This window comes from Mercurialis annua, linkage group LG5 (genome assembly GCF_937616625.2).
Source record: "Mercurialis annua linkage group LG5, ddMerAnnu1.2, whole genome shotgun sequence".
Lineage (NCBI taxonomy): Eukaryota > Viridiplantae > Streptophyta > Magnoliopsida > Malpighiales > Euphorbiaceae > Mercurialis > Mercurialis annua.
Genome location: NC_065574.1, coordinates 11,013,492 through 11,040,644, shown reverse-complemented (window position 1 = coordinate 11,040,644; position 27,153 = coordinate 11,013,492). Strand labels below are relative to the sequence as shown.

The window sequence follows — 27,153 nt, the reverse complement described above, 5'->3', positions numbered from 1 at the left end:
CAATCAATTGAAACTGATAAATAAATATATATATATATATATAAATATCAGAGTATAAATGTAAAGGTCAAAAAATAAAAATAAAAACCGTATATATGTGTGTAATAAAATAAGCTAACACGACACTACAAAGCTGGAGTGTCGTCATCGTCTGGTGGGGTAGGTGGGCGCTGTGGCCGATACTCTGCCGGAAGGTTAGGAATCATCCTGGCAATCTCCTCGCGTATCATCTGGGCCATGTTCGCAGCCTGCTGTTCCCGAGCCAGTCGCAGACCCTCCTGAATGCCGGCCTGCACACGGCGCTCGACCTCCTCGTCTGCCTGCTGCGACGTCCTAGAAGAGCTGCCTCGCTGCACCCTGCTGCTGCTTGGCCCGGCGTACCTGCTGCTCGCAGAACCCAACCCGTACACGCGTTTCTTCTTGTTGACGCCCTCGATGTCTAGAAACACCTGGGTCTCGTCCACTGCAGCTGGGGTCGAGGAGCTACCCTCTCCGGTCTGAGGCTGTGTCGCAGCAGCAAGCCTCTCAGTGATGGCGTCCTACAAAACAATAAAAAAGATATCAGTTTAGTTTTCAAGCAACCAAAAATGCATAACATATTACAAAGTAAACCTAATTTCTAACGAAATTTCGACAGCATTTCCTCTGTAATATGAGCATCACCCATTTTTCAGGGAAGTCCTGCAAGCAAATTCCAGTATATAATCCAATAATAAACATGTTTAACAGCTAACCAACAAGCATTTTCAATCTAATAGATCATTTCCGAATTATTAAATTCAACTTAGAGAATTACAAGTTTAATAAAAACTTACAGTCATATCCTGAGCCCGTTTGTCGACCGGCTTCTTGTCAGCCTTCGTGGAGTGAAGGCGAGTGTACAACTCCGTCGCACTCGGTTTCCGGCCAAGCTCCCTTTCCTAAAATAAAAAATACAATTCAATTAGTATCAAAATAAAATAAATACGTTATTTAAGTATTTTAATTACTGAATTTTAAAACAAACCATGACATCCATATGCTTCAGAGCAGAGCGAGATCCACCAGTATGGCGGACAGGTCCAGAACCGGCGCCCGCTGGCTCGCTCATCCGATTTGCTCGGGCGGTTTCTGACCTTTTTTTCTCTTTCTCTGAGTTCCAGAACGCGTTCCAAGCATCCCAGATGTCCTGGGTCACAGAAATATGCTTCTGTTGCGTCCTCCTCATTCTGTGGATGTTGTCTTTGTAGCGGTTGGCTGCATGGACCATGAAGACCTGTCTAATGACCTCCTCGCTGTACGCCGCACTATCCCACCAGAACTCTTTCTGCAAACAGTACAAACATGTTGCATTAGTTAGTTTTTTAAAAAAAACATAATTTAAACGTTACGAAGCTTTAAATTAAATTACCTGAAACTCCTGGAAGTAGAACTCCCTCTGCTCGGCTGTTAGAAAGCGCCATGCTGTTCCATTATCGAACCAGCACTTCCTAAAAATCTCCCGCATAGCCCGTGAAACAGGCCCAGAGTCGATCAACATCGTCCTGTGATTTTTTAGGCATAGTTTAGTATATATACATATTACAATTTAAACGTGGAAAACTAAATTGTAAACATACCTGCTAGGGTCCGGGTGAACCCTCGCCCTACCCCGGTCGTCCAGAACAGCCGGGGGCTCGCCAGGCTCACGCTGCTGCCGAGGCTGAACAGGTGCTCCAGCCTCTAACTGCTGCTGCTCCTCAGCAACGTTGTCATCGCCAGGAACAAGGTCTGATCCCCGTCCGCGTCCTCGGCCTGAGGCTGATCCACGGCCTGTGCCTGATCCTCGACCGCGACCCCTCATACCTGCACATACATCAATTTTAAATGTTCGACAAACAACCAACACATTTATTAATAAAATTATACATTCCTTCGTGAAACATAAAACTATGAAATATTAATTCAAATTCAACAAGTGTACACATGAATAATATAAGTAAAAAAACATAAATTCGAGAAGCGTTAATACATCATCTTTAACAATTAATTAAGGTTTCAAAAATCTAGTGCATAAAATATACTAAACTACTAAAGTGCTTCGCTTTCATCTTCGTCTGATGAGGATGCGATGAACTCATCTTCTGTTTCTTGTTCAGGAGGCATGAACAACGCATCTTCCTCAGCTTCTCCAGTTTGATCAGCCAAATATGTCGGATTGTCTTCTGTTGCAACAATGAGAGGATTTTCTTCTATGTCATCTTGAAAGGCCGGGATAATCCCCTCGGGCATGTCAAGCTCTGATCGCGCCTTTATCCTGCAAACTGCCCACCAATTTATTTTATCCCTTCTTTTACTCGGATATGGCAGGTAATGAACTTGGTCGGCCTGTTCAGCTAAGATGAACGGTTCATACTTGTTGTATCTCCTTCTGTTATTAATATCCACCATGTTGTATTTTTTGTTACTAATTGTGCCTGAATTTTGCGCTGGGTCGAACCATTCGCATTTAAATAAGACAGTCGTTTTCATTGGAAGCGCTGGATACTCTAACTCAATTATGTCTGTCAGAAATCCATAAAAGTCATTTTCGCTATCGACATATTGAGTTCCCCTTACGCAGACTCCACTATTCATTGTAAGTTGTTCCTCCCCATAAGCTTGAGTCTGAAACTTGAACCCGTTTACACGGTACCCCTTAAATGTTCTGACTGATCTAAGAGGTCCTTTAGCGAGACTAAGAATGAAGGGATTGGTACAGACAGTTGGATCTTGCACCTGAAGCGTAAAAGTGTATTATAAATCGGAACTTTTAACTAAAAGATTCGAAATATATTCTGTTAAATACTTACATATTGTTGAAACCAGCAGGCAAAGTCACTCTCGAACTTTGCTTCAATTTGCGAGGTGCTGATTTCAGGGTTTCCTCTACGCAACTCGCCTTCGAAAACCCTTTAGTTACGAAGAAAACAATAATTAGAAGCTAAATAATCATTGTTAATTACATTGACAGCTGTATTAAAGCTTACTCTCTGTAATTTTCAATTTCTGAACAATTCAACAGAACATATGTCCGGGCAGCAACAATCTCAGCATCTTCAAGATATCTCTTGCGGCAAGCACCCACTGATTGCCCTTGCGGCTTGAAAATCGATAGTCTCTCAACATCATCGTCGACTTCAATGTCACAAACTTCATTTCTTTGCAGCCGCTCAGGTATCATTGGGTCACCTTCTGAAAAATAATAAGCTGCAAACTTTGCGGTTTCTTCATTTAAGTATCCGCTACTAATGCTTCCTTCCACCCTCCCTTTATTGCTCACTTTTTTTTTTCAGTTTTCTCAAATATCTGATTCCACATACGCCACAGTAAGTAAACATTACATGTTAATATACTGATACACAGAATTGAAAAACATGTTGAAATATTACCTTTCAAATGGGTACATCCAGCGATACTGAACCGGCCCTGCCATCATAGCTTCGTACGGTAGATGTACGGGTAGATGTTCCATGGAGTCAAAAAAGCTGGGAGGAAAAATACGTTCCAGCTTACACAATATCTTTGGGATTTCCAGCCTCATACGATCTAGATCTTTCTCTGTTAGAGACGTGGAGGTTAACTCACGAAAGAAGATACTCAACTCTGTTATAGGCTCCCACACTTCCTTCGGTAATAGCTCGCGGAGAGCGATTGGCATAAGTCTTTGCATAAAAATGTGGCAGTCGTGACTTTTCATTCCATGCATTTTCATACCGATTGTATCGACACATCTGGACAAGTTGGACGCATAGCCATCTGGAAATTTTATTAACTTTATCCACTCGAGCAAAGCCTTTTTTCCGCCCCTGTCCAAAGCATACATTGCCTTAGGAAATATCCCAGTAACCGGATCTTTTGCTAACTCAGGCCGAGCACATATGTCATTCAACTCTTCTCTCGATTTTGCATGGTCTTTTGTTTTCCCGGGAATATTTAGTACAGTATTGAAAATGTTGTCGAATACGTTTTTCTCAATATGCATGACATCGAGATTGTGACGAATTAGATTCGTTTTCCAATACGGCAAATCCCAGAATATACTTTTTTTATTCCAACCATAATTTTTCGACTTCGCAGCATTATTTTTCTCAGCCCCAATTTCATATGCCTTCATAAATCCCAGACTGTCCACCTCTGCCAACAATTCTTCTCCGGTTTTCGGCTGTCCGAAACTATTGGTTACGGTTTTTCCTTTTCGGAAATGAGTTGTATTACGACGGTACGGGTGACCACGAGGCAAGAACTTTCTGTGACAGTCAAACCACGACTGTTTTCTACTCCCTTTAAGCGTAAAAGCTTCCGTATTTTCCATGCAGTGTGGGCAAGCCAGCCTCCCAGATGTGCTCCAGCCAGACAACATCGAATAAGCAGGAAAATCATTAATTGTCCACATAAGTGCCGCTTTCATTTGGAAATTCTGTCGCCTTTGAACGTCGAATGTCTGCACTCCGAATTCCCACAGTTGGTTCAGCTCAGCTATCAACGGTTGCAGGAAAATATCCATTTGGTGTTTAGGATTTCGAGGCCCAGGGACAATAACAGTTAAAAACATGAACTCATCTTTCATACACATCCCTGGGGGGAGATTGTATGGTGTCAAAATTACAGGCCATGATGAATAATTCTGCCCGAAGGCCCCAAATGGCTGAAACCCATCAGTACACAGGCCCAGTCTGATATTTCGAACTTCTGCCGCAAACTCTGTATGCAATTTACTGAAATGTTTCCACGCCGGGGAGTCTGACGGGTGACACATCTTTCCATCAACCATTTCGTGTTCTGCGTGCCACGTCATATGCTTGGCGGTGGCTTTAGAAGCGTACAACCTCTGCAGTCTCGGAGTTATAGGAAAATAAAACATTTTCCTATAAGGGACGTTAACTCGTCTTTTCACAGAATTTCCTTTAGGGGGCGGTTTCCACCGTTCGTGATCGCAAATTTTGCATCGCGTTAACTCCGCGTCTGACCCCCAATAAATCATGCAATTGCGGAAACAGCAATCGATAACTTCAACCGGCAACCCAAGACCTCTGACTATCTTCTTTATTTCAGCAAAGTTCTTTGGCATCTTGTTGTCCTCTGGGAGCAGCTCTTGTATAAATTCGGTCACATCATCTACTAAAGCTACTGACCCACTATGTCGACATTTGATGTCCAACATTTTAGCAGCTGCAGACAAGGGAGAATGTTTGCTATTACCGGGGCATACAGGTTCTTCGGCCGCACGCATCATATCATAAAAATGTTTAGCTTCATTATTCGGCTCCTCCTCCGTGAACACTACTTCTGGACCCGCAGCATCAATAACCATTCTCTGAACTGAGCTGAACTCGTCACCCCCCTCATATTCCATGTCAACGTCACACTCCGGCAGTTGTGTAACAGGACGGGGATTTAAAACATTTCCCTCCCCATGAAAAACCCAAACTTGATAATCTTTAACAAACCCTTTCTGCAAAATGTGGAGCTTCACTGTTTCGACATCTCGGTAACTCGTATTTTTACATCCCACCCTAGGGCAAGGGCATTTAATATCGGGCCCGCTCATACACGCTGGATGGCGTAAAGCGAAATTTACAAACTCTTGGACGCGCTCCTCAAAACCAGGGTACAGCAACCCGCCCTGGAGCCGCCTATACATCCAACTTCGGTCTGTATCCATTTCTGTAGCACGGATAATTAGGAGGGTTTTCGCTCGAGAATAGCAAAGTCAATGTAATTGACTGCTTTAAAGGTGTGGACCTATCCCATTCGCAAAACTGGCTCCCCTTAACTCGGCCACGATATATGCCTAGCAACGGAGAAAAATATTCGGCAGCCTTCCGGCGTCGTTCTCCTTCAGTGCGATATTTAGTATATGCGCTGTAACGCTAATTATATATTCCGCGAGGAATAAGCGTTACAAAACATATACTATACATCCACCCGGAGAACAAACGCTGGAAAACAACCAAATATTTTTCTACCGCTACTAGACATATATGGTTTTCGTGACCGAGTTACGGGAGGACCAGTTTTGCAAACTGTACAAACTGTACAATCCCGTGACGTTCAATCTCTTGAACACACGGGACGGGAACTCTAAGGCTAGGTTTGCGATTTTATTCGGTGGGAATAAAATCGCGGTCAATTTAGGTTGCAATAGCTTATAAATTAACTAATTTTAAATGAAAACAAAAATTGAAATAATAACGGTACTTACTTGTTGCAGAGCAGAACCGCAACAGAGAAAAATAATCGATGTGAAATATCTGACCGAGGCAACCAACAAAATCTAGCAAACCTATCAGGCAATCAATTTCACTATTTTGTTATTATTTAATTAATGAAAACATTCATTTTCTAAAAAAAATTGGCAGCACTTCCCCTAAAAATGAGCATCGCCCATTTTTCAGGGAAGTCCTGCAAGCAAATAACAATTCACAAACCACTAGAGCACAATCCACAAACCAACATACTACTAAAGTTCAATTTAATTATATAATTAAGTTAAACTAATAATCTAACTATAAATATAAAATTTTATATTTTATACAATTTTTATTTTGAACTAATAACCTAAAAATAAACCTAAAAATTAAATTAAACACTCATTTAACGTTTTAAACTAACAATAAAACAAAATTCAAACAATTAAAGCAGTAATTGCAAATCTAACAATTTAATAACAAACTAATATAAAATAACAAAATTGAATTAACCTATATATACATTTTATTCTAATATATCTAATTAACCCTAACATTTAATTAACGAAATAATCTACAATATTCTAACATCTAACAAAATTGAATTAATAACTTAAATTCATTAAATTAACTAATTATACTCATTTAAAGAAATTTAAACCTACAATTTGATAAATAAAAAACTAATTTATCAAATTAAAATTTATTAACCTAATTTATAAATAAATAACAAAACAGAAAATTAATTTTAAATTCCTAATAATTTAACCTTAACCCTAAAATAATCTAATTTAACTAATTCAATCTAACTAATCAAATTAATAAAGTAAATTAAAATTAAATTAATTTAACTAATAACATAAACTAACCTCAATTTTAGTCAATAGGGGCACTGGACGACGACGGAGGCAACCGGCGGAGGTAGCGGCGGCGGAAGTAGCAGTGGCGGCGAAGGGGGCGAAAACTGCAAAAAGGAAAAAATTAAATCATAAAACTAAAAAGAAAACCCTAATATTCATTAAATGAACTAACCAAATGAGGGGAATGATGATTTGCGGGGATAATCGGCGGGGAATGATGATTTGCACCGGTGGAGAAAAGCAGTCGGCGGGGATTTTAGGTTTTTGACAGAAATTAAAATGAAGAAGACGGGTCTGAACCTGTTTATGTTCTGAATTTAGCGACGGACTAAAATCCGTCGCTAATCCGTCGCCACTTCAGAACATAAATGAAACGAACCGTTTTGCTTATGGACTTACCGACGGATCACATATCCGTCGCTAAAATTAGCGACGGACATAACAAATCCGTCGCTAATTCCATAAGCAAAACGGTTCGTTTTGCCTCTGGTGCAATTTAGCGACGGATAAGATAATCCGTCGCTAAATTTCACCAAAAAAATTGGCGGAAAGGCTTCCCGCCTTATTCCCGCCAATTTCGCTACGGATTAGCGACGGACAGTCCGTCGCTAATCACTTTTTCGTTATTTGGCGACAGATTGACAAGTCTGTCGCCAAATCCGTCGTTAATATCACTCATTAGCGACGGATATCCATTCCGTCGCAAATGTCCGTCGCTAATGAGCAGTATTCTAGTAGTGTTTTTAGCATATAATGAAATAAAAGTATTTTAGTTCTCATAATTTAATTTTTTAATTCTTATAATATTATTTTAAAATATATAATATTCAATAGGATGTATTTTTAAATTATGAGAAATAAAATATTTTTTATATTATTATATATTAAAAATAAAAAAAAATTAATTTAATTTAATTTAAATTTAGACTTATAGAATTTTATAAATTTGATAGCAATAAAATTTGAAGAGTTTCTTTTTTCATGTTTATAAGTTATAAAATCTTAAGAGTTTTTCTATACTATTAATATTTATAAGTTATGAAACAAATTTAATTATTGCAAGTTTTAACTTTTCATATTTTATAACTTAAAAAATATTAATTATTAGATTTTTTAATAAAATAATAAATTAATTTTAAATGAGTAATTGGCACATGGCAATTTGTAGTCGATCCACTTGTCAAAATTAATTTGGAGTTCAAGATTATATTATAGTATAGATTTCAGTGAGAACGGTATTATACGTACTTTTTATTATTTATTTACGATATTCTATACTTATAATTTTATTAATCAAATTTTAATATAGATTATAAATCGGATACCTCAAGGAAACTGATAGTCTCAGAACCTCTTTCATAGCTCGCTTGGACCACAAGTTTGCTAGTTTTTACTAAACAATATTATCTCATAATCTCCATTACATGTCCTTTTAAGCTCAAACCTAAAAAAACTATCCATGTCCCATTATATTTAAGGAAACGTTCGTATACACACTGTGTCTATAAATATAAAGTCAAAAACGTCTTAATTTTAGGCCAAATGACCAAAATATGTTAATTTTTTTTAGAGTTTCACAAAAATTTAATTTTTTTAATTTTATTCAATTAATCTTAAAACACATAAATTTGTTTCAATTATGTCTAATTATATAATTTTACTCATGTGGCGTCTACATGGCGCTGATGTGGCAATGCCACAGCGCCACATAAGCACAATTGTATAGTTTGACAAAATTGAAACGAAATCATGCGCTTCAGGACAAATTGGATAAAATTGAAAGGTTTGAACTTTTGTGAAACTTTTATGAAAGATTTCACCTTTTTTAATCATTTAACCTAATTTTTATCACATTTATCTACTTAAATTACTTAAAGGTCTATTTATTTCAAATGAATTCCAAATTTTTATAGAATTCAATTGCAAAATATGTGTTTGGCATACTAATGAAATTCCAATTTATTATTATTTCTAAAATATAAAAACATAAATCATATTATATATGATAAGAATTTCATAAGTAAAATTCGTGATATCAACACAAAAATTCATTTTCAAATGAACTTCAATAGGATTCAGTTAGAAATAAAATGAATCACACACTGAAATTAAAAACAGACCTTGAATACAATTTTAATTGTTGATTTAAATATAATTGTATAATACAATAGTTATGTTATGTTGTTGGTGCAACAAATCAAAGACGTTTGCAATATTAGGATGTTTAAACATGAAAGTGATGTTTTGAAAAATATAATCTGAATCCATTTATATATCTTATTATTTTATAGGTAATTCTCCAATACCAACAATAAATTCTTCTAGCTTCATCTTGTCTATATATTTTAAAGTTAATAATATAAAAAATTACGTCTTTTACATCAAATTTTAAAAACAATATGATTTTTAAAAAGTGCCAATGACAGTCACAGACAACGCGTTTAATTTCTTTGCAATTTCATCATGGCATATTTTTTTGTGAAATTTCGCTGACTTGCACACCCGATGGATTTGCTATGTGTAATATCATGTCAACAAAAATGGCATTAAAAATCGCTGATGTTATTTTTTAAAAGAAAAATAAGTAATATCTATAATTAACATGTTTTAAAGTCATACTATTTCTAAAATTTGGTAAAAATCTAATAATTTTATATATAATTAACCCTAAATTTTACCAATTATATTTGGTTTTTAATATCATATACATTTTGCTGCCCATTTCTTGTAAACATATAATTGGAGCTTTATGGGTAGAAGCCAAGCAAAAGGCAAAAGATAAGGCCAACACAAGTATTAAAGGGAGAATGAAAAAATTGACCCCACATCTACTTTAGGTGGTTCCAGGCTCCATTACCATTGGACCACGTCGCATGTGGTAGGTTTTTGATTGATTCACTGATTACTATGTATCTCACTGTGACACCATTAATTCATCAAATGAAACTTCACACACCCATATTTGGGTCAGATACACTCGGAGTCGGTGAATTTTTAAAATTATTTTGAAAAGCACATTAAATTTTAATTTATTTTTTAAAAGTCATCGATAAGTTTAATTTTAATTTTAAAAAGTATTTTCGGTCCAATTTTGATGCCAAAACTATCCAAATTAGAATATTATAAAATATATTTCACGTTAGCAATTAAATTATACACCACATAAACTAGTATATGTTTTTAAATAAAATTTATAATGTGGTAACATTTGGCGACAGGACAAACTTCTTAAATTAGATGGCCATATAAATAAAATAATTATTTTTTTATAAAAATTGAAATTTGGTAATATTATAAATATCTAAATTAAAGTTCAAATAATTTATAAATTTAGTGATCCAGAAAACATTTGACCCCCAATCTCCGTTCCAGCCTCCTAATCACTAACTTGGGTGAAAAGAAAATCAATGAATTATAAAGTCAAATATAATATTGATTATATGGCCATTATCTTGTAACTCAAGACAATGATAACTTTTTTTCTAAAATAACATTGTTAGTACTCCTAAAGAATCGAGCAAAGGTTAATTAACCATATACTATAATTAAACAAATTAAGAACTGTATCAGCAGTTTCAAAGTTCAATAAGGCTTTGCTATTGCTTGGTTTTGAAGTAACTTGCTAAGAATACATTTTTATATTAGAAGAAAAAATTAGAAATTGTGAAACATGAACCTTGAATGAATCTTTATGTGAGAGATAGAGATGGAATAGAAAATATATGGAATAATACTAATAATCTTGGACTAAAAATCATGACCACAAGATTAAAATTGGAATCATATATGACTTTCCTTTTATAATTTAATCTTTATTAATGGATTTTACCTTTTTAAAAAAGATTAAATCTTATGATTTATTCATCACAAACTTATCTCACTTAAGATATTAGAATAAAATATGATCATACTAAGTTAAAGCAAAAATATATATTACAATCCCCCGGAATTTACTCTATCTATCAATTTCTAAAATAGCGGAATCAGAAAATCAAGAAAAAGTGGCGAATTTACAAGATTTTAGTTTAAAAGGAGACCTAAAAAGAGAAAATCGATACCAGTTTAAAGAGGCGGAATAGAAAAGTAAAGAGAAAAATATAGTATAAAATAACAAATATTCGATATTCGAAGCAGGGGGATAAGGAACGCCCGATGACTAGGGAACCGCCACTCACCGTGCCTCGCCGATGGTATAAGTGCATACGTAGCACCCCTATAAAGTCCATAATTCATCTATCTATATCATACACATAATAAACACAAATTAGCTAGCTAATTTTCACTCTTCACCATAATATCAAAACCAGCTATCAAGAAAAGCAGACTGAAACTGCACCAAAACAAGAAGCAACACAATCAAAGCCGCCACGCCCCACGGCGAGGATCCCTCCGGAGCAGGACGGTGGTGGGTCCCGCGCTTCCAATCCCACGGAGATTTCGCAAAGAGCAGATCAGGATTTTCCATAGAAGATAGCCAACGAACAGCAAAGAGTAGAACTAATGGTACGATCAAAAGCAGCCAGTTCATTTGCTCCTCGGCACTCTCCACCATTTCTTCATAGCTAAAGTACCAAGAAATCCCAAGAAAGAGTGAGATCACTGCAAAGATTAGAAGAACTGGATATGGTACTGGATTTAGAGTGAACGAATCAAAGATTGAGTTGTTTCTTCTCCCGTACTGATAGTAACTCATATTCTTCTGTGTATTCACTTTTCTTTAGGTTTTACTTTCTTGAAAACTTGGTAAGATTCAAGAGGTTCTTAAGTGTTCAAGATCCAATGTTTTTATAGCACATAATGTGTCCATACTAGCCACTAGGGATGTGCCACTTCAAACTCAAATAAATAGTACTCCCTCCGTCCCACTTTAGAAGTCCCATTTGACTTTACACATAGATTAAGAAAACATTAATTATTCTTGTCTTTTCATGTTTTTTCATGTTTTGCCCCTATTAATGATAGTGGAATTTTCCATAGAACTCTTTTAAGATGACTAAAATAAGGGTAAAATAGGGTATTCAATGGAAAAATATTCTAAAAATAGTAATAGAACTTTTTAAATGGGACATCCCAAAATGAAATATGGGACTTCTTAAACGGGACGAAGGGAGTAATTTTTTTTAAAAATATAAGCGAACTAATTTTATAAAAACAATTAAATATTTAAAATTAAACCGAATGAGGTTATTTGATGATTCTTTTTAGTTTAGTCTGATTTGTACAAAAAGTCCTCGATGTTTTTTTTTCTTCAAAATTAAAAAAGTGAATTTTATATTTTTTGTAATTATTTCAAACCGAACTGAATTTATTGGCTCAATTGAGTTATTCGATTTCGATTACTTTTTTGTACACCCTTATTAGCCGTATTATTCCATTCTGTTTAATTTATTCGTATTATTTCTAAAGTGTAAAGTTTGGAATTCCAACTTCAATTCTATTTTATACAAAAATGAGTACTTGAATTTTTTTAATTTATGAGTTATGATTAAAATTTTAATCGAAGTTTAATGAAAATAACTAACAAAAAGGATTTTAATTGTAAAATTAAGAATTCTTTAGATCTAACAATTTAGTGATTAAATGATAACTATGAAATTCTCAATATCAATATATTTTCTACAAAGTCAGATTCTCAAATAGCAAATGCATAAAGAAGTGAATTAAATTTGTCATATTGGCCCACTCTACCACTGAAAAAAATCTTCTTTTGAGGCATGGACACATAATGATAGCATTGGATATACTCTAGTGCTTAATGATTAAAAAAAGAAAAATATTTTGGGTCATTAATACTCTTAAGAATGATGTGCTAATAATCATCCAATCTGATCGGTAATCAAATTTCAAAAGTAGTTGAAATCTACATCAGACTTTAGTGGTGATGGACCAGTCAATTTTCCATGAATTATGCTACATGTCTTAAATACATTTTGATGGGTTTAAAATATCATAAATTAATAATGTGTACAAATTTAATTAAAGAAAAAAGTTCCTGTGGCCACCATTCAGTAACTTGTACCAATTTAATTTTTCTGAAAATTCAAATAAGAGTCATAAACTCGGATTAGTTAAATCCTCTTTAGCTATGGCTAAAAATAAGTCATACAAACACTCAAGAGATAAGAGCCTTCTTCTAAAATCAATAGATTTCAATTTGAACCATCGATCTATATCTCAAATGTTTTAAACTTGGGACATAAATTTATAAGATCGTGCATTTAATTTCTCAAATGTCCTTTTAAATTATAAAAAAAATTCAATTTGACACCATGAGAATATAAATACTTTTTTTATTATTTTAAATAGAAAAAAAAATGATACATCAAACAACACAATTTTTATGTAAATTTCTGCATAATTGAACAAAATTGATTGATAGTGTTTACACAAATAACATTCATTTTATAATTTTCGAAATACTAACATCAATTTATATTATGAAATATCACCCATAAATTTGCCTTTTTTTAAAAAAATCCCTTCTCCTTTTTTTCTTTTTTCTTCCTTTTTCCCTTTTTTTTTATCTCATTTAAATAGTAATTTTAATTTTTTTTAATATGATTTCACTTAGTGATGTAATAAAATTTAACTAGCTCTATCTAAATGACATGGTATACATAGTCTATCTAAGAAATTTTTGAAACAAAAAATTAATCGAATTGAGATGAATAATAGAAACACAAACCACATTAACAAGATAGGCTGATCAACAAAGTCTAGTAAATGACAGTTTTCATTTGGCTAATCACCTGTAAAACTACCGACCTTTCATTTTTTTTTCAATAACACCCTCACTATAAAAACTTCAATAGCACTCTATTTCGCATTTTTACGTTTCAATAGCACCCTAAAGTATTAAATTGAACTATTTTCAGTTGGATAAAATTCAAAATAAGTCTTTTATATTTACCACATATTCTAAATAATATTGAATGTTATAGATACTACAAAAAAACTATCTTCTCCATATTTAAAGATGAATAATAATAAAAAAATTATTTAATTAATATAATTAAATTCCGAGCAATCGCCACTTCCTCAAATCTGTTACCGACTCTTTCGCACTGCAATTCGCTATTTTTTTTGAAGAACACCGTTCTTCCTCGTTCTTGAAAAAGAACAAAATTCTTCCTTGTTCTTGAACTCATCCTCCATGGGAGGATGGAGGACAAGGTGTTCTCGTCCTCCCATGGGAGGACGAGATCTGTTCGTCCTCCCATGGGAGGACGAGATCTGTTCGTCCTCCCATGGGAGGACGAAAACAGCTCGTCCTCCCATGGAGGATGATGGTGGAGAAGCGGCGGAGTGAGGAGAAGAACGGAAAAATGTAGGGTAGAAATTAATATTCTTTTAATTTTTTATTTAAATTAGTGGGGAAGAGGGTTTATTTGGATGTTTTTTAAGTTAGGGGATGTGTTTGTATTTGTTTAATTAGAAAAAGGTATAAAATGATCCTTTCATTTAGTTATTTTATAACATTTAATCCTTATAATAATAAAATCATCTATTTTTTTAAATTTAGGGTGCTGTTGAAACGTAAAAATGCGAAATAGAGTGCTATTGAAGTTTTTACAAGGTGAGGGTGTTATTGAAAAAAAAAATGAAAGGTCGGTAGTTTTACAGGTGATTAGCCTTTTCATTTCTTCAATCATTTGTTTCACGCTGCCGAGGCAGGAGCTACTATCTGCCACACAAAAGTAGGTTAAATCAATGAGCAGCAATTATAATTTTGGTTAGGTTCGGTAGGTTAAATCAATGAGCAGCCAAAAGGGGAGAAGAATTTGCAACCTAACAACTTGAACAAACCCAATTATCCTATCCATATATACACAGCTTGACTTGATAAAAAGTAAGGTGATTGTCATGGTAATAAATCAAGAATCAGGCTCTGCATAAATTGCGATTTAAACAAAATTGGTGAAACTTCAATCCTGTTATAATGTACACTAACAATAGCTTAGAAGTTTTACCCGTCGCCCCTCTGATGCAGCATTTTGTTGATTATCTTGGATTAAGACACCTGTCGTGTACTTGTATGCAGCATTTTGTTAAATACCAAGTTACGCAAGGGGACTGAACAATTCCTGGCACATTTCCGAAAATCGGAGAATCACAATGTCAAGCTTAACAATTCCTGGCACATTCCCGGAAATCGGAGAATCACAATGTCAAGCTTAACAATTCCTGGCACATTCCCGGAAATCGGAGAATCACAATGTCAAGCTTTATTGGGTGATTCTGTTTGGACGATGGCACATAACTATAGCCATTCTCAGCATGATTGAAGAGATGTGACTTGAAAATGTTGCATTAGTAGCCAGATTTGCCAAAAGAAGAATCCTATATCAGACTTTCCCTTCATACTGGAAATTTAGCTTGTAATCATGTTGCAAAACTGCTAGTGTATCCCTGCAAGGACTCTCTGCGGAAGTAATGACAGCGGAAGGAAAGTTAGACTAAAACAAGAAAATGCAAGTGCCACATCATGATAATCCAATATTTCCTCACCTCCAAATACTGAATGAAGATATTGAAGATTATCAGCTGAGCATGTATCTATTAAAGCATACACACCAGGTTTCAGAGCTTCATCTATTTCCCTACAGATTATAAAACAAAGTTGTTTTATTCAGTAACTTTCTTTGAAGCAAAAAATAAATCAAATCTGAACAAAATCAGGGGGAAAAAAAATAGATGGAGAGAACCTTCTGATGCCCGTCTTAAGGGGACCATATCCTGAATAAACCCATATATAGTCGGATAAAAACTTGAAACAGTGCTGACCAAAATCATCTTTCTGCTGCCTTAACTGTGAAATAATTAGAAATAAACGAGGGTAAGCAATACAAATTAAAGACTGCATTAGTAGGACCGGAAACTCATTTAATTAACAAGAAAAAGGAATAAACAAGATTAGTTGAAATAGACAAATATTCAGATGGGGCCCTGGAAGCACGGGTTTAAATTTTGTATATTTTTGTTTAACATGCTTTAAAATGTTTACAACAAAATGGCTTCCGTTGGGAAGATCATACCGTGAAATCAAAACTCACAAAAAAAAAAAAAAAAAATAGGAGAGCCCATTAGAAAGGTTACAGGTTCAATGTTGTTTTTGACTTTATAATTCTTATTCAGTTAGACTATCTAGTTTCTATAATTAGGTGTTATTTTTTATGCCTAGTTAAAGGCTGTTAACTAAGAAATAAAGAATCCAGCAGAATTATAATCTCTTCCTCACATCTATTCTCTAAAGTGTTAAGAGGTCCCTCTATTCTTTTCTTGAGCCCAGAGGTGAGTGCTCACTCCAAAGAACCTTAATCATAAATAATCACAGGTTCCTCATTGTGAGGAAAGAATAGTTTTAGAGAAAGGGAGTTTTTCAGTCAATAGGCCTGTGATGACATCCATAAGCCGGGCATATGACAAATAGCATCTAGTATTCAGTTAGTCCCTCCATTCCATTTTAATTGGCGTTTTAGGATTTTGCACATAGATCAATAAATATAATTATATATGTATAAAAAACATACTATACTTATAATAACTCCATCAAATATTTTTTTAGCTTTGCATATTTATAAAAGAAGTGTATAGTAAATTGTAAGACAGAGAAAAAGGTAGTTTAAATCATCGGTAAATGGAAACGTCCAATAAATAGGAACAAAAAATTTAACCTAAAACATCAATTAATGTAGAATGGAGGGAGTAGAAGATAAGCGAGAAGCAGGCCTAGAATGATGCAGGGAAAATAGCAAAAAGAATTTGAGGGCACCAAAAAAGCATGGTTAGGTTTTCAAGGTTTCATGAGTTTTCAGATTTGAAGCTCTACTTCTGGTAATCAGTGTGCTATAATTTTTTAACCATGCAAAAACTGTAGTAAAATCCTACAGTGGTTACAGGGAGAAAAGGAAAGGCTAAACACGACATCCAGCATGTCTTCAACTTATCTTAATAACCATCTTTCAGGCAAACCTAAAGTTCAATGTACTTTCAGTGTAAGTGCATCATCAAGATAACAACACATACCTCTTCATAAATTCTCCGAAGAGCACATGCACTTTTTACTCCCTCTTGAACACCCCATGAAAAGTAACCTTTTCTGACTCTTGAGTGATTATCTATTGTCTCCAAACAATGAAGAAGAACACTGGCAGATTCTTGAAGCACAGCAATGCACTTTTCCGACTCCCTAGAATTACAAAATGATCATCATGAGTACAGGTAATACATATTTTGCAAAAAGAAAACTTATCAAATAGAAGAAGATAAACAAAGTGTCACAAAAATGTTCAGATAGTGCATGTCTACTTTAAATTCCTCAGAAGTCCAAGGAGACAGCAAATAATTTTAGTCATACAGGCCACAAAGTCAAGGATATATAGTTTATGATTATAACAAATTTTATAAAAGGCTTAATTAATAATGGCCGTCTGCACAACTAAATACATTAACAGACAGCAAATACAGCACAAAACTGTAATCTTTTTGCTTCTCTGTTTTTCTTCAGTATTAAATCTGAAAGTTCAATCAGAGAAGAAGAAAGGGATAAAGAGGAGGAGAAGAGAAGCCTTACAGCAGTAAATTCAATTTAAACACTAAAACGTGATTAAAGGTGAAAGAAATGGCCAGAGAAATTTATAGACAGTCTGCACTAGACCTAAGACCAACATTGATAGTGAGGACAGTTCACCCCTCTTCAGTTAAAGATTACATTTCTAATGCATAGATTAAGTACAAATTCTTGAACTTTTCTTTATTATGAGTGTCGCATTGTAATATGATACTAGAAATCTAAATATTTCACATTATACACAGCTTTGATGAGTGAACTAAAAGAGAAAAAAATTACCTTTTCTGATGCTTCACTGTCGTATATAATAATTGGCAGCATGCAGCAAATAATTCTACAGAGAAATTTATATCTACAACACTAGAATGCATGCCCTCCTCAGAATTACAGTCTTGGTTACACAAATCAGATAAAGGAAGACCTTTAGAAAGTCGTAGTTGCCAAAAATCTTGAAAAAGTGCAGCAGGCACATGTAAAAACTGTCCTACATGGCAGGAAGATATTTGAAGACCACGTTTTCCAGAAACTCTTGTTAGCACCTCAACACACATAAGAATGACTGCTCCAGGATCTGGATCATTATGAATAACGCCCTTTGATTGACTATAGAAAATTAACGGGCTTTGCAAGTGTATAATTATGTTAAACAAAGCAGCAACAGTTTTTTGAACATGTTCTCTGACTACAGTTGATTGTCGGCCACCTGCAAAGCATGTCCAAAGTTTAGAATGAAGAATGTCCAAATTAAACAATAAATGCATTTTCAATTATATTAAGCTAGGCTATGTTAAAATAAGTCAATAAAATCAACCGAACAGGTCTGAAAGTCTATGGCCATTCATAGTCCTGTCCTGTTTCCCACATATACATATGTTAAAGCCTTCTCCTAAATTTTTTCTCTCTTCTGTTCCACTTTGCTCCTAGGGCTGTATGCTTTTCTTGTCTTTTTTCCTTTCTTTTCTTTTTAATTTTTTTGTGGGAACAAAAGTAGTAGAAGAGCTCTCAAAGGACCAAATAATAACACCTAAACATGACAAGGATACAAAATTTAATTTTATAAAAAATAAAGAAATTTTATCAATTTTTTGCTTTTGTTACAGTTGGATCAGAAGTATAATTTTTTTCAAATATAAAATCTCTTTGTAAAAGTACCGTGTATTAAGATTCTCAAAATTTTGCAGTGACAGAAGTGATGGAGCATTCTTAGAAGATTAGGATCAGATAACTAAATTGAGATCAACACTTTGAATATTATAAACTGGGGAAAATTGTGCTGCTCAAAATTTGAATTATTTTCCAACAAATTTTAAAATTTTTGCACATGCTCTTTTGGGATGTACTTGCACCTTATACTATAGAACCCTTCTGCACCTTACTGTTTGGAATATTAATAGTTTAATACCTATCAACTTACTAGCATTATGTTTTTTTCTAACCAATTTGGAAAATTATACTCAGGGTTACAATAGAATGAACTTTAGCTAGTTACATGGCTTGCAAAAAACAAGCCAGATTTTTTTATAAAAAAAGATCAAGAGAAGTTTAAATATAATATACATGTTTTTCATCTGTAAATCACCAAATAATGTTTCTTATTAGAAAAATAATTTTAAAAAAGAAAAAAACAGCTGAATCAAGTATACTTTAACAGAACATGATAAAATGTGCATCTTCATCAACTAATGTGTGTTCAGATAAATCTTTCATAGTTTCATTCAAGATAAGCAAGTATCATCAACCGTATATATTTTGATCTTTCGACACATATTGACTCTCCTTTATTAAAAGGTTCCACTCCCAACAATGTGTTTATACAGAAAACTAGTATGGATGCTCATAGCAAACAAGATCAATTAGACAATCCCAAAATAAATTACTTTTGCTCACATACAGCAAAAACAAATCAGAATGGCAAACAAAGGAACAAAAATAAATAAATATACCCAACAAAAAACTAGGGTAAGTTTCAGCATTTCATCAACTGTAACATAAATTTTTACTCCTTTCATATGTACTTAAGACTTGAGAGTTATTAGTAATAACTAGCAGCATCATGGTGGCAATAATATAATTTTCCCTTCACAATAATAATTTAAAGGCATTTACGCTGATTTCATTTCATCACAGTGCCACCCAGAAATGGAGGAGCATTGCCACTTGGTTTCAGCAGTTTTTAACGTATATTTCAGACAGCGAAGCAATTAATTGCAAGCAAACCCTACTGACTTTAAATTAAAGTTGAGGCAGTTATTTGAAATTCTAGACATGATGCAAACGGTACTAAAACCATCCTTAGCACAAACGCTATAATGAAAGCATAAAGGGCCTATATAATAGGTTACTAGAGAATGCAATAAGATGAATACTGATTGAGTTATTCCGAGTCTTACCTGAAATACATTCCAGAACAAGATCCAAGCAGTCAACACCTGCTGCAACAGTTGAGGCAACCTTTCCACCATCAGCACTGCCAGTATTTATTTCATAGATTATTTTATAGCCATCTTGCACTCCTATCAATGCTCTCCCAATAGTCTGTATTGCAGGTAACATGTGCAACTCTGTTGACTTACTAATTAACACTTTGAAAGACATCCTTAACCTAGCTTTTAATTCATCCAAGAAGAGTGACATATGAGAAAAAGACGAGTCAGATGATCCTTCATTACTGCTTGGCATCTTAGAATATGACTCTGTACCAAGAGAAGCCAGTTTAGCTTCTTTTCCCTGTAGAGTAATGCATTTTCCTAAAGCACTCAAGTGCAGCTCTATCAGTCTAGCATACACATTTTCAGCGGTTGTAGACATTTTTTTTGAGGGAAAATGACTCGCTAGTTCTTGTAGATACTTCAGAACACCATCTAACCATACAAAAGAAAATGGCTGTGGCCTCTCTGACACATCAGATAACTTCAATAGCATGACATGAGATATACCAATAAAACTCGGCACCAAACTTGACAGTGAGGAAGTACAACTGGTCAGCAAATTCAGCTTTAAAAGAGCTGATGAAGCAAGTAAAAGTTGCCTGATCAATATTGCAGCTTCATGGTTATCACCATTCAGCAAACTTTGCAAAAAAGAAATATTTAGCGTATCACATTTGTAGGTATCGAAGTTACTCAGAACATCAGTAACAGCTACTTCTGCCGACTTCAAACTACCATCAGTAGTTGATAAAGTTGAACACTTTTTTGGAGCTATTGATTTCCGAATTATTGAACCGCCTGGACCACCAGCCTCAGGAGACTGCTTACTTGAGATCTGCACTGAATGTAACTGATCGCATTGGTCAAATGACTGAACGTTTTGAACATCAAATGAACTTCCAGGTTGATGACCATCATCAACAAACAACATGTGTAAGATAAACTGAATACAATCTGCGAAGACATTTATGCAACGACCAATTTGGGAGCTACGACCGAAAATAAATCTTAATAATTTCCTATCACCATCTGTTGCATTTGTATAGTGCAAGGATGATGCCAGGCCCCATAAGAACCCACTGATCCAAGAAACTGTACATGACAACTTGTTTAAGTCGACAAGATCAACGTGATTTTGTACTTTCTCGTTGCAAAGGGCATCTTTTAAAGAAGTAAGCAAGTCCTGTGTCTGCTCCTTCAAACTCTCAGCCACAAAGAGAATACTTTTCCACGCTTTATCATTTTCCAAGATATCCAAAAGTGAAGTGGATCCGTTTTGAATACTGGGTTCCTGCGCAATTTTAGAGTTTGTTTGCTCTAGTTGAGATTTTTTAGCAATTATGGAGTGAATAGCACAAGTACAGTCATGCTTGCTCAATGCCAGGAGGACATAGGAAGTGTGATCCATCAATGTGATTAGCATCTCTCTAGTTTCATATGAATGATCTTTTGAGAATGTCTCTTGAAGCCCGAAAACCATGAAAACTGACTTGAAAAGCCACAAAATAGAAAATAAATCCTCAGATAGAACCGGAATGACCGAGGAATGAGTAGTTACCGTCTTCTGTTCAGTAAATGCCATAACTACATATTTTAAGGCCCTCCGACATGATATAAACAATTTTATGAGCTCATAGCGGTTATATGAAGACATTGCATCTGGACATTCTGATAAGCAGCTAACTGTATATCTGCAATATAGATTCCTCACATTAATGGAGCCACAGCACTACCATATCATTATAAGTGTATTTATCAGCAAAAAAACTCAAAATTAGTCAAAAGTAAACACCAAAATACATGTCCAAGATGCATATAGCTTGACAGTAATAGAGACTCTAATACAGTATGTATATATATCGACTTAGTCCTAAAACTGGAAGATACTATTTTTTACACGTGAACTGCAGAAACCTGCATAGACAATGTTAACATTGTGAAGAGTTAAAAAAAGATGCGTACCTTTCAAGGTTGAGTAGATAGGTCACATAGACAGAAAATGATCTTGAATTCATATATCCTTTCGGCAACCAACAAAAAAAACTAAGCAACCTCTGACAAGCTCCAAATTTCTTTATTGATAATTCAATGGAATTATCTGAAGCCGTTTCACATGATAAATGAGGAACTGATTTTCCCTCTAACAGCTCATCACAAACAGCAAGTTTGCTTCCTGAAACAGCCACTGGCAAGCTTCCAGCTGCACTTAAAACCTCTTGCCAATTAGGTAATGAATGTAAGTTGACATCTATAATGGAAAAATCACTAAATAGTGATAGGACTGACTTTTCCAGCAAGCGACAAAATCTTGATGCCAAATGCCTGCGAACAAACTGGAAAAGGAGGCCACGCTAACATCATTTAAGTAAAACGGTTTCCTTATAAAATCAGCTAGATAGCTTCAAGCAATAATAATATGTGCTTCAACAAGGAAAGGCGTGTCTGTGTAGCAGGCAGTTGTGTAAGCTTGCATGCATGAGAGACATAAACAAAGGGAAGAAGTTTTATATCCAGAATTGATCTTACCTTATGTTCATACAGAATGGAATTGGTTAGAAGTTCTGCTGAGATTCGATGCACGCTTATCTTATTCAAGAAACCAGTTTCACCAGCTTGATTGTTCTCCTCTGCTGTGAAGCCTCTAGCCATAATGGAAATACCAGTATGGATGATGTGAGAGAGGAACATCTTGAACTTCTTCTTTCCAGCATGAAGAGACCAAATATCGATGTTTCGACAAACAACCCACCAGATTGCAGTAGGCAAAGACTTCTTGTTAACAGAACAAACACCTAAATCCCATTCATCACTTACATCCAGGGCTTGGCCATAGTTAGCCGGGCAGGTTGCAGCATCAGTATTCTGCACTGAGATAGAATCATCATCCAATAATGAGAAACGACTCAAGATATACTCCACAAGGCCCTCTGCCTCCTCCTTCAGGCAAGAGAGGTGTCTTTCCCATTTTCTGCTCCTTTTGCAATGCTGTGACAAACCATCATTATCAAGTAACTTGACCTGGATGATGCCTTCAATGCTTTTCTGCATATACTCCAAAGCTTTAATCTGCCTATTCAAATCAACTAGCCTCTGAAGAGCCATGATATGCAATACATAAATCAAAGGAGAGAAATCTGCATTTCTACCCTGCAGACAATTGTCAGAGACAGATTTTATAACAAGAAGAAGAGAAGCTGAGGGGTGTAAAATCCAAGAAAAATAACCATTATCAGTCCAACTAGTTGTCTCCATGGCATTACTTCCAGAGTATGCAGTAAATGAATCACACATTACAGTTGACATTTTTTTTGAAATATTTGGAGGCATAAGGATGATTGCTTGCCTAAATAGACTTCGGCAGGACAGGTACAAGCGAAAAAAGAATACAAAGACCCAGTGGGTGGAAGCTCCAAGGTTCAACATATCATGTTTGGTACCATCAGGCCTCACACAATAAGTTTTTCCTGTGATGAAAGAAAGGAACTCATTGACACTATCTGGTTGTAGCTTAACCAGAATACTCATGGGGGGACAAATTATGGCCATCAGATCTTGTATAGACTTCGCAAGGACGCTGCTATTCCCAATAGTGACAGACAATGAATCTAGCACTAATGCATATATTTCAGAGAGTCCTCTGCCGGAAAGTTCCATACACAGATCAAAACAGTACATTCTACAACTTCTTGTAGTTGATTCATGATGCTCCTTTGCATCAGCCTCTAAACTACTATTTCTTATCCATTCAATGGATTCTGATAAATCCTTGCTTAATTGCCGAATACACTCATTAGCATGCCCCTCGGGCATAGAATTAATACCAGTTTTAATGGCTAGTTTAAACTCTTGCGCACATAACATTATTTCTGCAGCTTTTACGTACACATCATAAGGTAAAGAAGTTATGCAGGACCCAAAAAAAGAAATAAAGCCATAATTCTGTTCACTGCTGCCATCATTCTCATGTACTACTACAAGCCTCATTGCTTTACACAGTGCAAATATGGAACTTTCCACCTACAATGATTCAAAAGGAACACAATATGAAAACAGACTAAAGCACAACTAACAACCCAACTAAAACTTTTACATAAAAAATTGCAAAAGATCACTAAATGAAAATGAAACTGCACATAGCACAAATTAGCAGAAGCAAAGTAGCACCAAAAACACTCATATAATATCCTCCACAGCAAAAAGAGAATGAGAAAAGGAGGAAATATTGGCTGCAGAACCAATCAGGCAAACATAAAAGATTACATTTTGAAATTTTGAACAGGGTCGTACTTTTGCCTAATTCTTCTGATGATGATTGATTCAAACTCTGATTAAAAAATATACACCCTGGTTATTGATTCCAAGCATTATGCAGTCACACAGTTGACAAATGGAAAATGCATGACGTGAAATTGGAATTAATTTAACTAACCTGCCGCAGTTCACTATGAAGCTTAATTAGCTGGCACCCAAATTCCAGTATCTGAGAAATTAACAAGCACTGATTTGGTGCATCTTTAAGAAAATGACCAAAAGCCAAGTACGAAAACACCATAAGCCATAAGTGTGTCAAATCATTCTCAATAACTTCATATTCAATATCCACAAGGTACCGTAAAGCAACAATTAGCTCTTTTGCTAACAAAACTAACGTCTCTTGTGTCATGCAATCTGCATCATTTATCATCAGACTAAGCAAATTGGTGGAAAATGAGAAAATGGTACCATAAACCTCCTTCAAGAAATTAAGGAAAGCTCCTTCAGTGATATCCTCTGTTTTTATGTATAAATTTTCACGAGAGAAGCTGGCTAATAAATAATTAATTGATTTGAGTGTACAATGAACATCCAACAACAGAGAGCCTATTTCCAATTTACGTTGAAGATAGCTTTTCATCTCAATAAAAAGTGGTTCCAGAATCTGTACAAAAAAATCAAACAGTGATTTTCTTTTTTCTGAAGTCAATTTACTAGAGACATAACTATCTTCTGGCGATGCCTTACTACTTAAGTTAGGACCATGAGCAGATAAATGCATTGACCCATCATGTTTCTCTGCCATTTTTGTCTCTTCAGACAACAGTGATGCTAGTTTTTGCTTTTTTGCTCCATCGACAAGCAATTGAAATAGTTCTCCTAAGCCGCTCAATTCAGTCTCTTTCTTTGAGGCCATAATTGTTTCCAGTTTATCAAAAAAATGTCTATGGTAACTTTTATTAACTGATTTAGAGCTTTTCACTCTTCCATCATCCGATACATAATAATTTTCTGTACTGTGTAAGCTTAGAAATCCATCAATGTGAACTGAATGAAATAGTCCCTGTGCTAAAACCTCTCCTGCTATGGGCAATAACTTCCCCACCCAAGAAGGATTGCTTCCATCAAAACGAAGACGCAACGCACCTAACAAATGTAATAGTGGTCCAAGAAGTTCATCCACGAAATCCCGAAACCCATTTTTCCGAGCAGGATGGACCTTTAAAAACTTGCCAAATGGCTCGAGCACCAGACAACAAAACCTCAAGGCAAAAAAACCCACATTTCCATCCTCCAGATTCCTATCATAAATTTTAAGAACAAGCTCAATGACATCCCGTGCGGTTGAAATCCATAACTCCAAATTCTGATTTGTCAAGCCACCATGAGACAAGAACACCAAAGAAACACAATCCACTACAATAGTATACAACTCAAACCTATCACCCTCGAAAATCAAACCTTTACAATCCAAATTTGTCTCCGTCACTAACAACAAAGCATTTCTTGACACACAAGAGAAGGCACGCAAAAGGTTCCGTGAGAGCGACAAGGATACTCGAAACCTCAAAGATTGCTCTAAACAGAACTTAAAAACAACCCAACATCTATAATCTAAACAAGCCTCAATAACAACTCCAGACTCACTCGTGATCTTCTTATCCCTTGAAATCAATAACGACTGAACCCAATCATTAAGGAAAACCACTAGTCTAGCTAAATTCACTGTTTCACAATCCTCTTCTTTTTCTTCAATGTCATTATCTTCTCCTTTCGCCCTCGAATTCAAATTCACATAATTATAAGCTAATTCAACCTTCCTGGCAAAGTAACAACAACAACAACAATACTTTAAAACTCTACTCAAATCAAACCCTAATTAAAATTGCTTCCACATTTCAATCATCTTTAACAAAATGAAAAAAAAAAAGAGGATGATACTAACTTTTGAAGGTCAATTTCTTTGGTTTGAAGAGATAGAATCAGCTGGAGATTTCTCCATGGATGTGCTGCTTCAGTTGTGTAATCAGCTTGCTCTGTTTCTTGTGGGTCACTACTGTTACGGAGCTTCTTTTGAGGGTTTGGATTATCTTCAAGAATGGATTGTTGTTGGTGATGCTCTCTCTTTTTCTTCGATTTAAGTGATGAACCAGCCATTGGTGGTGGTGGTGGTGGTGGTTCAGTGCCAATTTATGATTGTGCGTGGGGATTTGAGAGGGAAGAAAGGGTTTATCGTTATTAGAGCGCTAGGGTTTTAGACTTGCGAACATAGCCCAAAATAATGTATTTCGAACTTACGAGTTACGAGTGTTGACTATGGTCATGTGGGCTTATTTCAGAGTTCTACTATTTTCAGGAAGCAAAAGGCTCACTTATGTTTCTAAAGTCAGACTAAAAGAATATAGGCCAAATGTCGTAAAAAGGCCAAACCTTTCATAAAAGTTTCACAAAAGTCCTGACCTTTCAATTTTATCGATTTTGGCCAAAAACAAATTATTTGGTTTCAGTTGTGGCCAACTCTCAATTTGATTTCAATTTGTCTATGTGGCGCCTATGTGACGCCTATGTGGCATGCCGAATATTAAAAGGTCGAGACTTTTGTGAAACCAAATAATCCATTTTTGGCCAAAATTGACAAAATTGAAAAGTTAGGACTTTTGTGAAACCAAATAATCAGTTTTTGGCTAAAATCGACAAAATTAAAAGGTCAGGACTTTTGTGAAACTTTTGTGAAAGGTTTGGCCTTTTTATAACACCAGTTTCGCATTACGTGCTACGCACGTGGCTCGTAACGTAACTCGTCAATGAACATATTAGTAAATTTATTATAATTATATCAATTTTCTATTTAT

General features: G+C 35.1%; 4 protein-coding genes across 4 annotated transcripts; all 4 read right to left on the bottom strand.

Moving 5' to 3' along the window:
* Positions 1–51: 51 nt before the first annotated feature.
* LOC126682328 (uncharacterized) lies at positions 52–1,846 on the bottom strand. The gene is made up of 5 exons (XM_050377974.2): positions 1,599–1,846; positions 1,391–1,523; positions 1,007–1,306; positions 816–920; positions 52–539 (listed from the first exon to the last, which is right to left on the bottom strand). Exons 1-5 carry the CDS (start codon positions 1,820–1,822, stop codon positions 126–128), a joined length of 1,176 nt encoding a protein of 391 aa, XP_050233931.1. The 5' UTR covers positions 1,823–1,846; the 3' UTR covers positions 52–125.
* A 203-nt stretch (positions 1,847–2,049) lies between these two features.
* Positions 2,050–3,796, bottom strand: LOC130015528 (uncharacterized). Its single transcript, XM_056105854.1, has 4 exons — positions 3,390–3,796; positions 2,988–3,306; positions 2,811–2,910; positions 2,050–2,736 (listed from the first exon to the last, which is right to left on the bottom strand). Exons 2-4 carry the CDS (start codon positions 3,179–3,181, stop codon positions 2,050–2,052), a joined length of 981 nt encoding a protein of 326 aa, XP_055961829.1. The 5' UTR covers positions 3,182–3,306; positions 3,390–3,796.
* A 7,328-nt stretch (positions 3,797–11,124) lies between these two features.
* Positions 11,125–11,839, bottom strand: LOC126679943 (uncharacterized). The gene has a single exon (XM_050374965.2). The coding sequence runs from the start codon at positions 11,739–11,741 to the stop codon at positions 11,346–11,348; it is 396 nt and encodes a 131-aa protein (XP_050230922.1). The 5' UTR covers positions 11,742–11,839; the 3' UTR covers positions 11,125–11,345.
* Positions 11,840–14,828: 2,989 nt separating this feature from the next.
* On the bottom strand, positions 14,829–26,613 carry LOC126680105 (uncharacterized). Its single transcript, XM_050375153.2, has 10 exons — positions 26,247–26,613; positions 24,477–26,121; positions 22,574–24,064; positions 22,010–22,380; positions 20,009–21,738; positions 17,898–18,321; positions 17,075–17,237; positions 15,754–15,857; positions 15,557–15,648; positions 14,829–15,470 (listed from the first exon to the last, which is right to left on the bottom strand). The coding sequence occupies exons 1-10, from the start codon at positions 26,456–26,458 to the stop codon at positions 15,394–15,396; spliced, it is 6,309 nt and encodes a 2,102-aa protein (XP_050231110.1). The 5' UTR covers positions 26,459–26,613; the 3' UTR covers positions 14,829–15,393.
* Between the last annotated feature and the right edge of the window lie 540 nt (positions 26,614–27,153).

Bases quoted from the DNA above. Each gene is read 5' to 3' on its own strand.
- LOC126682328 (XM_050377974.2), bottom strand. From the start codon at position 1,822: ATGAGGGGTCGCGGTCGAGGATCAGGCACAGGCCGTGGATCAGCCTCA. The intron at 1,524-1,598 runs GTATGTTTACAA...AAAAAATCACAG, and splicing joins GTTCACCCGGACCCTAGCAG to GACGATGTTGATCGACTCTG. The intron at 540-815 runs GTAAGTTTTTAT...ATTGTTTTGTAG, and splicing joins AACGGGCTCAGGATATGACT to GACGCCATCACTGAGAGGCT.
- LOC130015528 (XM_056105854.1), bottom strand. From the start codon at position 3,181: ATGATACCTGAGCGGCTGCAAAGAAATGAAGTTTGTGACATTGAAGTC. The intron at 2,911-2,987 runs GTAAGCTTTAAT...TCGTAACTAAAG, and splicing joins GAAATTGAAAATTACAGAGA to GGTTTTCGAAGGCGAGTTGC. The intron at 2,737-2,810 runs GTAAGTATTTAA...TTTACGCTTCAG, and splicing joins CCTGCTGGTTTCAACAATAT to GTGCAAGATCCAACTGTCTG.
- LOC126679943 (XM_050374965.2), bottom strand. From the start codon at position 11,741: ATGAGTTACTATCAGTACGGGAGAAGAAACAACTCAATCTTTGATTCG.
- LOC126680105 (XM_050375153.2), bottom strand. From the start codon at position 26,458: ATGGCTGGTTCATCACTTAAATCGAAGAAAAAGAGAGAGCATCACCAA. The intron at 18,322-20,008 runs GTAAGACTCGGA...CATGCTTTGCAG, and splicing joins TGTTCTGGAATGTATTTCAG to GTGGCCGACAATCAACTGTA. The intron at 15,471-15,556 runs GTGAGGAAATAT...TTACTTCCGCAG, and splicing joins TCTTCATTCAGTATTTGGAG to AGAGTCCTTGCAGGGATACA.